This window comes from Ranitomeya variabilis, chromosome 1 (genome assembly GCF_051348905.1).
Source record: "Ranitomeya variabilis isolate aRanVar5 chromosome 1, aRanVar5.hap1, whole genome shotgun sequence".
Taxonomy (NCBI): Eukaryota; Metazoa; Chordata; class Amphibia; order Anura; family Dendrobatidae; genus Ranitomeya; species Ranitomeya variabilis.
Window position 1 is genome coordinate 886,022,550 of NC_135232.1, and position 14,683 is coordinate 886,037,232.

General features: G+C 42.0%; 1 protein-coding gene across 1 annotated transcript in view; it reads right to left on the reverse strand.

The window, feature by feature from the left end:
• Nucleotides 1–2,112: 2,112 nt before the first annotated feature.
• PPA2 (inorganic pyrophosphatase 2) overlaps nucleotides 2,113–14,683 on the reverse strand; it is a 34,786-nt gene continuing 22,215 nt past the window's right edge. Inside the window, exons 8-12 of the mRNA XM_077278228.1 lie at nucleotides 12,022–12,149; nucleotides 6,209–6,294; nucleotides 5,701–5,770; nucleotides 3,229–3,268; nucleotides 2,113–2,269 (exon numbers count right to left, since the gene is read on the reverse strand). Coding sequence (XP_077134343.1) covers nucleotides 2,232–2,269; nucleotides 3,229–3,268; nucleotides 5,701–5,770; nucleotides 6,209–6,294; nucleotides 12,022–12,149 — 362 coding nt within the window. The 3' untranslated portion in view covers nucleotides 2,113–2,231. The remainder of the gene's footprint in view (nucleotides 2,270–3,228; nucleotides 3,269–5,700; nucleotides 5,771–6,208; nucleotides 6,295–12,021; nucleotides 12,150–14,683) is intronic.

Consider the following 14,683-nt stretch of genomic DNA (forward strand, 5'->3'; position numbering starts at 1 on the left):
TCCATAGTGCATATCCACCTCACACAGTACAATGCAGCTCCCCCCCACACACACACACAGTACAGTGCAGCCCCCCAACACAGTATAGTGCAGACACACACAATACTCACCCCTCCTTGTTCCCCACGCTGCACCAGGCTCTGCTCCATAGTGCATATCCCCCTCACACAGTACAATGCAGCTCCCACACACAGTACAGTGCAGCTCCCCCCAAAACACAGTATAGTGCAGACACATACACAATACTCACCCCTCCTTGTTCCCCATGCTGCTCCAGGCTCTGCTCCATAGTGCATATCCACCTCACACAGTACAATGCAGCTCCCCTCCCACACACACACACAGTACAGTGCAGCCCCCCAACACAGTATAGTGCAGACACACACAATACTCACCCCTCCTTGTTCCCCACGCTGCACCAGGCTCTGCTCCATAGTGCATATCCCCCTCACACAGTACAATGCAGCTCCCACACACAGTACAGTGCAGCTCCCCCCCAAACACAGTATAGTGCAGACACATACACAATACTCACCCCTCCTTGTTCCCCATGCTGCTCCAGGCTCTGCTCCATAGTGCATCTCCCCTCACACAGTACAATGCAGATCCCCCCCCACACACACACAGTACCGTGCAGCTCCCCCCCAACACAGTATAGAGCCGACACACACACACATACACAATACTCAACCCTCCTTGTTCCCCAGTGACATCATTGCGCGCCCGCTGAGTCATGAGCAGAGGGGGAGTCATGGGAGAGGGAGCGTCTGATGCTCTCTCCTCCATCACTGCTTTCAACTGTATCGGCATCTATGATGCTGATAAGTTGAATGAGCGATGGGGGCGGTGGCGCCGGGCCACATAGCGGCCGTCCGCGCGCTCCTCTGAAGAATGAAAGGGCCAGCGGCCAAAAAAAATGGGCAAAGTGGCTGTGGGCGGCACCAGATGATATCGCCGGACGTTCCTCACCCCTGCATTAAAGGATTGAAGGGGTTGTCCACTACTTTGATATTGATTACCTATTCTTAGGGTAGGATACGTATAGCAGATTGGTGGGGATCCAACTAGCCCACAGTTTTTAGCTGCAGTGGCGGATGGATTTAATCAGCGTACAGAGCAGATTACATAGTGTATGGAGCGGTGCCGATTACATGCCGAGAACGGCAGCTCTCTGCAATGGCCATTGAACAGTGCACTGAATTGAGCTTATGTATAGGTCATCAATATTGACGTAGTGGACAAAACCTTTAAAAATGTAACACGAGTTGAGGCATGAGGTTACCAGGTCATCATAGTATGACAACTATGGACTGAACTGTCTAATAAGGTACAACAGGATTACACGCCCTCAATCTCTTTCCATTATGACACACTTTTTACGTAAATGATTAATTTGGCTCCAAAGTGAATAAAAATGACTGAGACTGGAGTAACAATACCTACATTTTGCTACAATTCAAGCAGTTTTACAGCACAAGACTAGCTTAAATGCTTGATGAATATGCTCCTATGAGTTATACGAAAGAATGAAAAATTTTGTTGGATGGGGACTGATGTGCCTCAGTTAACCCCTTAGTGACCACCAATACGCATAAAAACTGCTGTAGGCCTTATTCCCTCACTGCCGTTTTAAAACGACGATTAAGAATAAGGTAATAGCAGCTCCCAGAGTCAGAAAATCTCTGGGGGTAGCAGAGACCCTAGAGAACACTATCAGGGCTGGTTTCTCTAGTCCTCAATCATGTGGAAAAAAAAAAAAAAGAGTGATATCCGGTGTAAAAATCATCTATCTCTCTTCTCTAATATGATCTAACATGTATATGTAAAAATGGAGACTCTGATCCATTTAACAGATATGCAACTTAAAGGCAACTCCGTAACCTGTCTAGCAAGTGGAGCTGCACACACAGCTAGCTACATCCGCACTTTACAGAAGCAGCTGACCCTCCCCCCCCCCCCTAATACAGGCAGCTAAACCACACCTAAAAGTTGATAATAATAGTTGCACTTAGTATTTATTTTCTGCATATGCAGCTTTATCATTTACAAAATAAATGTAAAATATTCAAAATTGCAAAATTCAAAAGATCGAAAAGGAATCAACTAGAGAACTTTAACAAAAGAAAATGTGTTTATTTACACAGTCATCAGAATCCAGGATGTAATAAAAGAATATATACAGAGATAAATCGTCCAAGGTTCTTGACAATATGCTTAAGCGTAGCTAGGAATTATATGGCTTGCTTTTTTACAAAATGCCATAGGTCAACTGCAAAACAAAAAAAGTCAGACATTAGTAAGACCATCCAATCTAGTGAGGTTTATTCTCGGGAAGGGGTGGAATGACATCATAAGAAATTCTACTAATACAAAGTTTCAAAAGTCATGACGGCAATGATTATTTCTTGCTGCTTTCTCCACAGATGTAAAAATAAAATGCCAAGTATAGACCTTGGTTATGTCTCACTAGTACACTTAAAGGGGTATGCCCCTCTCCAAGATCCTATCTCAATATGTAATAGGTGTAATAATAATATTAACGAATAAAAAGGTAGTAAAGTTCTCCCTTTTCACTATGTTCTTTTGCCCATGTGCAGGGCATTCCAGTAGCCTAGGTATCCATGGTGATGACCACTCATATAAAGACAGTTAGTTGTTAGTGGTCGCAACCACGGTTACCCAAGATACTGCAATGCCCTGCACATGGGGAATGAGACATAGCGAAATACTACATTTCTAATTGGAAGTATTTGCTAATATTACTACACCTACTACATATTGGGATAGGATCTTGGAGACGGAAATACCCCTAATACCTACTAATAGGCCATTTTAGAATCTCATCTGGCAGGTCCGTTAACCTAATACTAGAGGTTTAAGGGTGATGGTACCAAATACTAAGGGACTCAGACAGGTGCAAAATGGATGCAAATCAGTACGCTCAGAATTGAATCCCAGTTTCAATAATATTTTAATAGCATTAAGAAACCTAAACTGTAAAAGAAGAACTGTACATTTGATAACAAGAAATTATTATTCAGAAATGTAAAGACTGATCTTGCCTAATTAAAAAAAGGAATTGCTTTGGTGAACTAACCAATTATATTACTTTTTTTATTTTAAAGTGCACTTTAAAAAATTAAAGCTGCTCGGTTATTTAGATGCTATAGACAAAGGAAATGTCTTTTAGATAATTTCCATGCATTTTGACCAATGTAAAACACTGACCTTCAGTGGACATCGGGCTTGGACCCCCCAGCAATGGCGCCTCCAAGAACACAGAAAAAAAAAATTCTCATTATGGCTTGTCAACATAAGTTTAAGTTCAGCAACTTTACTTAAAGGTTTGTAATTAGCTTTTTTTTTATTATTGCATGTACTATTGCAATTTTTATTTTATTAAAAACTGTCTACCTTTTTTTTTTATTAGAGCTTACATGTAATACAATACAGTGCATGCTGCTAGATCTCATTCTGTTCTCATACGCTCTCTATGCAGCCACTTCTCTCATCTCTCCTGAAGTTAAAGATCAAATGCAAATTCAAAACATAAATTAATGGTGGGTGCAGACGACCATGTCTTCTCCATCCAATAAAAATGGTCCGACTATGCTGATAAGACTAATCAGAGTGATCTGATTTTCTCGGTTTTGGAGAGTTAAAAATATAAAAATAAATAAATAAAAAAAAGAAGTTTCTTCATTCAGTCTGTCCATGAAAATTGGACCTCACTTGGATTACATTTTTTCCAGGGTGCCACAGGCATGAATGGTTTTACCCACGGACCCGATTACCGGAGGCAAATCATGCATGCTGGGATTTTATTTCCTCAGATCACTAGGTCCGAGATCAGAAAAATCGGACGCGTGCACTGCCTCACTGAACAACAATGGTCCAAATGCGGTCCGATGTTTTGACATATCTCACTTGGACCGAAAACACGATTATGTGCAAGAGTCCTAAGTGAAGCAAATCTGATAGAATGAAGACAAGAGAATTGAGCAGCCTGCACTGCGGTGCATTACATGCAAGCTCTACAAGCCACAAAAGATGAAAACAAGAACAAAATACAATGGCAAATCTTTCATTTGCAAAAGTACCTGCAAATCAATAAAGTGTTCAAAAGGTGTGCATAACATTTTCAGCATCAGAGAAGCCATTTAATTTGCACTGCAAAGGGATTGAAATATGCAAGGAACCAAGTTTCTCTGAGCATGTAGCTGGAATGTGGTAGATTTCACTCTTTATGGATAAATATAAATAACTGAAAATGTGAGTAAAACAAATTGCACCACCAGTTCTTAGCTTCTAACAGAGGTTACCCATGAAGGAATAATGAGTAAAGCCAATAGTGGGATCCTTAACCCCTTCAAGTCGCGGCCCTTTTTCGTTTTTGCGTTTTCGTTTTTCACTCCCCTCCTTCCCAGAGCCATAACTTTTTTATTTTTCCGTCAATATGGCCATGTGAGGGCTTATTTTTTGCGGGACGAGTTGCACTTTTGAACAACACCATTGGTTTTACCATGTCTTTTACTAGAAAACGGGAAAAAAATTCCAAGTGCGGTGAAATTGCAAAAAAAGTGCAATCCCACACTTGTTTTTTGTTTGGCTTTTTTGCTAGGTTCACTAAATGCTAAAACTAACCTGCCATTGTGATTCTCTAGGTCATTACGAGTTCATACACACCTAATATGTCTAGGTTATTTTTTATCCAAGAGGTGAAAAAAAATTCAAAACTTTGCTTTAAAAAAAAAAAAAAAAAAAGTGCCATTTTCCGATACCCGAAGCGTCTCCATTTTTCGTGATCTGGGGTCGGGTGAGGGCTTATTTTTTGCGTGCCGAGCTGACGTTTTTAATAATATCACTTTTGTGCAGATACGTTCTTTTGATCGCCCGTTATTGCATTTTAATGCAATGTCGCGGCGACCAAAAAAACGTAATTCTGGCGTTTTGAATTTTTTTCTCGCTACGCTGTTTAGCGATCAGGTTAATGCTTTTTTTTATTGATAGATCAGGCGATTCTGAACACGGCGATACCAAATACGTTTAGGTTTGATTTTTTTTTATGGTTTTATTTAGGATGGGGCGAAAGGGGGGTGATTTAAACTTTTATGTTTTTTTACATTTTTTTCATATTTTTAAAAACATTTTTTTTTTACCTGTGCCATGCTTCAATAGCCTCCATGGGAGGCTAGAAGCTGGCACAACTCGATTGGCTCTGCTACATAGCAGCGATCATCAGATCATCAGATCGCTGCTATGTAGCTGAAATGCAGCTGTGCTGTGAGCGCCGACCACAGGGGGGCACTCACAGCAGGCCGGCATCAGTAACCATAGAGGTCTCAAGGACCTCTATGGTTACTGTCCTGACACATCGCCGACCCCCGATCATGTGACGGGGGTCGGCGATGACGTCATTTCCGGCCGCCCGGCCGGAACCTTTACTTAAATGCCGCTGTCTGCGTTTGACAGCGGCATTTAACAGGTTAATAGCGGCGGGTGAATAGCGATTTCACCCGCCGCTATTGCGCGCACATGTCAGCTGTACAAAACAGCTGACATGTCGCGACTTTGATGTGGGCTCAGCGCCGGAGCCCACATCAAAGCAGGATTCACAGCATGCGCAGTAAATGTACGGCGCATGTCGTGAAAGGGTTAAAAAGCAATCCAATACGACTATAAACAAGAGGACAGACTTACGAATTTAACCATAGCAGCAACTTCTTCCGCACTGCAGCAGAATGGGCTGTCCGTAATCAGAGCGTTTTTACTGTGCAAAAAAAAAAATACAGTTTAGAATTTTTTTTTTTTTTAAATGCTTTTATAGTGTTTTTAATAGATCAGTGAATTAATGCATCAAACTAAAGGCAAAGAAAGACTGCAGACCTTAATCAGGTTAACCCGTTATTGTATTAAGCTACAGGATAATTGATAAATGGATCATTATAGGGTTTTTAAAATGCTGGGACCCCAACAAATCCCAGAATAGGGGTCCCAAAGTCCCCTACATTAATAAAGGAGTAGTGTATAGTGATCCTGGCTCATTCTTTGGATGGGGTCCCATGAGTCAGTCGGAAATTATTTATCCCCCGTCCTGTTCTTCAGATGAACATTTACTACAAAAACACAGAAAAGACACTAGGACTGTACAGAAAATAAGATAATTAAGCAAAAGGTCCAGCAGAAAAACACATAACATGAGTCTTACCACACTATATCACCACACTCTGACTTCTTATGAACCATATTTAGCCAATGTTCATGAGTTTCTTTGATAATTCCAACTGCAAAACTCTAAAAATAACAGTCAAGTGTAAGGAAACATAAGTTACCTTAATGTGTCCTATCGGCCAAGATACACGGAGCTCAAGAAGCCAAAATTCTGGCTCAATATGTGCCAAAAAGAAGCACATATGACAGATTTGTTATGTTGTTTTTTAGACTTATGTATTTTATTAGACAGTAAAAAGCATGGCTAACAAGGTTTGTAAAATAAGTCACATTAATGGCATCCATCATTTCGTGGCTAAATATTGGTAAGGTAAGCTGGTCAAGAGGTTGTATAACGAAAACAGTCTAGAAAGAAGATGAATTGGCCACAGATTCTGCTCATCTGGTCTAGTGTTATAAGGTATTAGGCTGCATTCACACATACGGGTCAAGATTTCTTACAGCGTCCAATTTATTCTCGTACAACCCACAGACCCATAGAGTGGATCTATTCACAAAGCCATGAAATACGTGGATACGAGCGAGACGCAGATCAGGACCTATTTTGATCAGTGTTTGCGGATATGAAACAGCCATACAAATAAATGAGGATATATAAATAGTAAATGTATTTGTACTTCAAAAAAAGACACGCGAAACATGCGTTGGGGTTTTTATGGGGCATCCACGCCCGGGTTTGGAACCTCCCTGCCTTTGGTAAGCACTTTGTTACTCTCTGGCCGATATACTGATCCTGGCTGGCTTTTTTTTTTTTTTTTTGCTTACTTTCTATGTGCAATATATTACTGCACTTGCACCTTATCTAATGCGATTTTTGCACAGAGTGGGCAGGGGTAATCAGCAGGGTTCCTTCTTTTCTGATTCAATTTTCCTGCAGATACTCGTTTTTTGATGTAATGGATTTAGTATGTTGATTTTTTTGAAGTACAAATAAATTTACTATTTTTATACCTAATGACTCCTATTTTCTCCGTGTGATATAAATATTTTGGAGTTGGTTTGCTTTGCTGTTTCTTTTGTTTTGGAATGGGCTATTTTTAGGCCCTACTGTAATGATTACAATATGTTATTGAGGTTTTTGTTTTTACAAATAAATGAAGGATGCTTTATTAAAAAAGAAAAAAAAAACAATGCATGACCATTCAGGGGGGAATAACCCCCCCCCCCCCAAAAAAAAAAAAAAAAAAAAAAACAGGTCCACATGGTGTTCTCTGAGGAATATTTTGAAGTTGATTTACTCCAAAATTTTGATTTAACATAAAAATAATAATAATAATACATCTTTAAATATGCTTTCATTACTCTTCTAATATTAATATAAAATCAACCATCCAAAAATCCCTCAAAAATCAAAAAAGTCTATCATGAATTGAAACCTGCTTAACCCCTTAACCCCCGGAGCTTTTTTCGTTTTTCACTCCCCTTCTTTCCAGAGCCATAACTTTTGTATTTTTCCATCAATATGGTCATATGAGGGCTTATTTTTTTGCGGGACGAGTTGTACTTTTGAACAATATGTTCAACCATGTCGTGTAACATAAAACGGGAAAAAATTCCAAGTGCGATGAAATTGCAAAAAAGTGCAATCCCACACTTGTTTTTTGTTTGGCTTTTTTTGCTAGGTTCACTAAATGCTAACACTGACCTGACATTATGATTCTCCAGGTCATTACGAGTTCACAGACACCAAACATGTTTAGGTTCTCTTTTATCTAAGTGGTAAAAAAAAAAATTCCAAAGTTTGCTAAAAAAATTTCCAATACCGGTAGCGTCTCCATTTTTTAAAAATTTTAGCATGCTTCAATAGCCTCCATGGGAGGCTTGAAGCATCCACTACTAGATCGCCTCTGCTACATACAGGTGATGCACAGATCACCTCTATGTAGCTGAATTACTGCATTGTATGAGCGCACGGTGGCGCTCATAGCAATCCATCATCAACAACCATAGAGGTCTTTAGGAGACCTCTGGTTGTGATGGCAACCCATCGATGACCTCCGATCACGTGACAGGGTCAGCGATGCGCGTACTTCCAGCTGCGCGGCCAGCAGCGCTTGTTAAATGCCGCTGTCAGAGTTTGACAGCGGCATTTAACTAGTTAATGGGCACTAGGGGATCGCGATTCCGCTCACGCCCATTGCGGGCACATGTCACCTGTCACTTCCGGAGCCCACCTCAAAGCGGGGGGATACTGCCAGCTGACGTACTATTCCGTTAACTGGCAGAAAGGGGTTAAAAAGCTCATTGCATTTACTGCCTCAAAAAAACTGTGAACTTACAGTAGTTGAAATTTGAGATGGCATTAATAAATCTCACTCATAGAATAGTAACAGTAATTCAACATATTCAGCTCATATTTTAATACATCCAGGCTCGGACTGGCCCACCGAGGAATCAGTGGATCCCCCGGTGGGCCCCTGCCTCCGACAGTCTCTCTCTTCTGAGCATTGCTGCATGCTCGATTTGGATCTCTTCCCTCCCCGGAGTCTCTGGCTAGGATGAGAGGAGGGAGGCTCAGACAGCCATTTACCTGACGCTGCTCCTGGAGCCTGACAGCAGTAAGTCCTGCCCACCAGCATGGACCGGGTCAGGCTGCTGCAACATGCGGCCAGGAGAGCCGTGCAGTCGCTGAAGCTAGCAGTGATGAAAGTGCTAATGGAAGTGAAGAGGCGTCTGCGGCTCCTGCCCTGCTCCAAGCTCTGAGCTCTGTCGTCGGCACAGGCAGGAGGGGGAGGGGAGGCCCCAGAGGAACACAGTGCTGACCTGAGTGAGCTTCCTGTTTATGTCTGTCCTGACTCTCTCCTGGCCTCCACACCAACAAAAGCTGTTTTTTTTTCTGTTTGCCCCGCACAGCTGCACTCTTTCTGCCCCCTCTACCCTTTCTGCCTTCTAGTTGTTGATATCACTTTACCTACCCCCACTGCCACCCGTGATAGTGACAGGGGGCCCCCATCTTCTTCATGTCACTTGATGCCTGAAATCCTATCTTATTTCTGTGTGTGTATGAGGTGTGTACCCCAATCCTAATATGTACACTATCTAGAGAAGTACAGTGTGTCTGCAATGCATTTATGTCAATAAGTGACTGTGTGCATACATGTGACATTAAAAAGCGCCGCAACAAAACACATGTCCCTTTTAAAAAGATACCTGGCATTTTTATATGCAGAATGAACAATGAATATATTTATAATGTCATTTATCACAAAAATAACAGTAAAAAAAATGCCATCTCTCCAGTTTGCATTGGGTGCTCTATAACAGTGATCAAAAGGAAAGAATAGGAAAAATGTCCTATTGTTGCCGGGTACAGGCGGGCAGATCTTGGGGCGATAACAGCAATCACATGATCAGACAGCAGAAAATCCAGCCCTGATCATGTTCTCCGGGGTCTCGGGTAACCCTGGTAGCTGAGACCCTGGAGATTTTCCGACTCTGGGGGGCGCTACAGCCTTATCCCTGATTGCCATTTTAGAACGGCGATGAGGAAATAAGGACACTTAGCTTAATGAGTGTCGGCGGTTGCTAAAGGTTTAAACTAAGGCTGCGATCATGCAATCAGTATTTGGTCAGTATTCTACCTCAGGATTTGTAAGCCAAAACCAGGAGAGGAACAGTCAGAGGGAAAGTAAAAGGCCGGGGTCATATTTGCGAGTGCAATGCGAGAGACTCCCACGAGTCTCTCACCTCAATACTCGGCACTGCCACCGGCATTCGGGATCGGAGTGTGCGGCTGCATAGAAATACAGGCGGGTATTGAGGCGAGAGACTTGTGCGAGTCTCTTGCATTGCACTGAGAAGCGTGACCCCGGCCTAAGGCTACGTTCACACTGGGCGTTTTTGCTGTGTTTTAATGCGTTTTTTATACTAATTTTCACCTGCGTTTTACAGTACCAGCAAAGCTAATGAAATTTCAGAGATCTCATGCACACACATTGGGTTATTTTTTATCAGTATTTTGAGCTTTGCATGGTTTTTTGGATGTAGAGCATGTCACTTTTTTCAGCATTTTTTAGTGTTTTTCACCCATTGAATTGAATGGAAAAAAATGCATGAAAAAACGCACCAAAAATGCAGTGGAACCTGCCAAGCACTCAGGTTTTGCTGCAGAAACTGATGTAAAATACCGATAGGCTGTGTGCACACGTTGCGGATTTCCTGCGGATCCGCAGCGTTTTTTCCGTGCAGAACCGCTGCAGAACCGTAAGTGATTTACAATACAATGTAAATCAATGGGAAAATAAAAGTGCTCTGCTAATGGAGCTAAAATCAGCACGGAATCCGCAGGGGATTAAAAAAAGGACCATGTCAATTCTTTGTGCGTTTCTGCACCCATTCCATTATAGAAATGCGCAGGGCTAAAAATGCATAAAATCTGCAAGAAAAACGCGCAGATTTTGACCTGCGTTTCTGACCGCAACGTGTGCATATAGCCATAGTGTGACCATAGCCTTAAAGAAATGGATCTGTCAAAAATAGACAAAAATGGCGATGGAGAGAACCAATTAAATACAGTAATCAGGTCTTTGTTGTTTCCGTTAGGGTATGTTTCCACGTTCAGGAAACGTTGCGTTTTTGACGCTGCGTTTTTCCGCAGCGTCAAAAACGCAGCATCCAGATGTTACAGCATAGTGGAGGGGATTTAATGAAATCCTGACTCCACTATGCGTTAAAAAACGCATGCGTTTTTGCCGCGAAAACGCACATGCGGTGCGTTTTTTCAAAACGCAGCATGTTGCTACTATGAGCAAAACACGCAGGCACACCGCAGGTGACCTGCCAGAGACCTCAGGTTCAGTTTTGGTCAGGATTTTACCTGCATAAAATCCTGACCAAAGCCTGAAGCAAAACTGAACGTGGACACATACCCTTAGTGTCCATTTTTTTTAGCAGAAAACATGTGCAGCATGTTGTACCTGTACTAGTGAATATGATGAAACTTACTGCTGAGCCTCCTAACACATACTACAACACAAAGGTGTGAACCTAGCCTGAGCATTGAAATGTAGAGTGGGCCCCTGGAGTCAGTTCCACTGGTGGGCCCTAGGCACCCCAGTCCGACACTGAATACGTCTGTCATATAAAGCTCTTCCTTAACCCCTTGCATTAACCTAATCCATACATGGTAAATTTTGGCTGTTTTACATAATTGACACCTCCCTGTAACTATGACCAGTACCCATGCCAAACCCCTCCACCCAGCCTTGACACAACATTTTGTATTGCCATAATCATACAAACCAGCAGAATAAAATGAAAGTGAGTAGGTCACCAGATTTTTGCTACCTGAGAACAGCATAATGTAGGGAAAGAGACCCTGATTCCAGCGATGTATAACTTAGTTTAATGGGTGCATCAGTTGTGACACAATTAGAGCTCACGATGCTAACTTTGACCCCTCCCCTGATTACAGACAGGACAGCAGGGGATCACTGCTGATTCTTTCTTTAAGGTAAAATATTGTTTAAAAACAAGCAAGGAAATGTTTAACTAAAAAAAAAAAAAAAAAATCATCTGCAATCCCATGCTGTCCTGTCTGTATACTCTTTTGAGTCCTGCCCTGCCCTGCCCAGGAGCTGTGGTATGATCAGACCATGTTCCTGTACGATCAGACACCGCCATTACACAGTACACAGCAGGGGCACATATATAAGATTTATAAGGTTATCTCAGCACAGGAACATTTTTTTTAAACACATCCAATTGTGGAAATTATTATTACTTCAAGATCTGTTGAGTAAAATATACTTTTGTTCACGAAACAATCCTCTAAGAAGAAATCGATCTCACCTGATCTTTAAATTGCCCATTAAAGCCAAACTGGTTTTCTGGCTTTCCATCTGGCACTTTATAGGTTTTCAGCCATTCGACAGTAGCCTCAAGATAGCCAGGTTTGAACTTTTTTACATCATCAATGTCTGTAATTAAAGGAAAAGCCTGATGCCAGTTATTTGCTGTCAGCATATTTGATACAGAAAATTACAACAATTGTTAATACAGCAATATGGGGGGAAAAAAGTTCTATTTAAAAACCCAAGGATCTCAGTAGTACCACGGCTCCATCTCATTTCTGAAGAGCTTTTAAATATCTCATTCTCCGTTTAGAAAAACCTCCAACTCTTCTATCCTAGCACTCAATGCTCTTAATTCTAGAAGGATTTGAAGAGAACATAAGCGGTCAAGCAAGGTCGGAAAAAAAAAATACAGAAACAAAAATATATAGATGATATGCATTTGGGCTATCGTTACATCCGTAAAAGTTCGATCATCAAAATATAACATTAATTACCGTATATACTCGAGTATAAGCCGAGATTTTCAGCCCAAAATTTTTGGGCTGAAAGTGCCCCCTCGGCTTATACTCGAGTCACGGTCGGCGGGTGAGGGGGAGAGGGCGTTGAGGCATACTTACCTGCTCCCGGGGCTCCTGGCGCTCCCCCTGCCCGTCCCACGGTCTTCGGTGCCGAAGCTCTTCCCCTGTTCAGCGGTCACATGGGACCGCTCATTAGAGAAATGAATAGGCTGCTCCACCTCCCATAGGGGCGGAGCCGCATAATTCATTTCTCTAATCAGCGGTGCCGGTGACCGCTGACAGAGGAAGAGGCTGCGGCACCGAAGACCAGCTGTCCGGGGGGAAAGCGGGACACCGGGAGCAGGTGAGTATTACATATTTACCTTCCCTCGTTCCACCCGCCGGGCGCCGCTCTGTCTTCGCGTCCTCTTGCTCTGACTGTGCAGGTCAGAGGGCGCGATGACGCATATAGTGTGCGCGCCGCCCTCTGCCTGATCAGTCAGTGCGGAGAGACGCCGGGACGGGACGCTGAGGAGCTGCAAGCAAGAGAGGTGAGTATGTGTTTTGTTTTTTTTATTGCAGCAGCAGCAGCAATGGCACAGATTTATGTGGAGCATCTATGGGGCAACGGTGCAGAGCACTATATATAAGGCACAGCTTTATGTGGAGCATCTATGGGGCAACGGTGCAGAGCACTATATATAAGGCACAGCTTTATGTGGAGCATCTATGGGGCCATAATCAAAGGTCAAAGGTGCAGAGCATTATATATGGCACAGCTATTTATGGGGCCATAATCAAAGGTGCAGAGCATTATATATGGCACAGCTATCTATGGGGCCATAATCAAAGGTGCAGAGGTAATATATAGCACAGCTATCTATGGGGCCATAATCAAAGGTGCAGAGGTAATATATAGCACAGCTATCTATGGGGCCATAATCAAAGGTGCAGAGCATTGTATATGGCACAGCTATCTATGGGGCCATAATCAAGGTGCAGAGCATTGTATATGGCACAGCTTTCTATGGAGCATCTATGGGGCCATAATGAACTGTGCAGAGCATTATATATGGCACAGCTTTATGTAGAGCATCTATGGGGCCATAATGAACGGTGCAGAGCATTATATGTGGCACAGCTTTATGTCGAGCATCTATGGGGCCATAATGAACGGTGCAGAGCATTATATGTGGCACAGCTTTATGTCGAGCATCTATGGGGCAATAATGAACGGTATGGAGCATCTATTTTTAATTTTGAAATTCACCGGTAGCTGCTGCATTTTCCACCCTAGGCTTATACTCGAGTCAATAAGTTTTCCCAGTTTTTTGTGGCAAAATTAGGGGGGTCGGCTTATACTCGGGTTGGCTTATACTCGAGTATATACGGTAACCCCATTGGTAAATGGTGTAATGAGAGAAAGAAAAAATCTAAAATGCCAAGATTACATGACACAAGAGCCAAATTTTTTTACATATAAATTTTTTTTTATTTACAAATTTCTGATTTTTTTTCCGGCCCTTAAATAACAAAAAGTGAGCTATGCGTGATTGGTAGCTCAATAATCATATTGCCAGGTCATTTTTACTATATAGTGAACAGGGTGAATGAAAACCCAAAAAAACAATTGTGTAATTGCACTTTTTCGCAATTTCACTGCACTTGGAATTTGGTTTCCCACCTTCCAGAACATCACATAAAATGAATGACGCCATTCAAAAGTACATTGCGTTCTGCAAAAACACAAGCTCTCATATGGCTATTTTGACAAAAAAAATAAGAAAATTATGATTAATCGCTCTTGGTAGAAGAAGAGGAAAAAACAAACACAAAAGGTGGAAAATAGCCATGTTGGGAAGGGGTTAAAGAGAATTACCAACAAAATATACAAATGTATATGAATGGTTTGTTGCGGTGACCATTTTTGCAAAAGCAGAATCAGGAAATATATTGGCCCCTCACAATGCGCTAACTAAATGTGATAGTAGGAACATTACCATCAGTTTCCGAGAAGTTGTCACTTTTGCAAAAAAATAAATAAGTAAAATAATTAAAGTCATTATATCCCCCAAAAAACAGCAAACAATTATTTTTACATTTCTGATGACAATAATTAAATACTTTATGGGTCGTGGTCTTGGGGGCAGGTACCTAGGA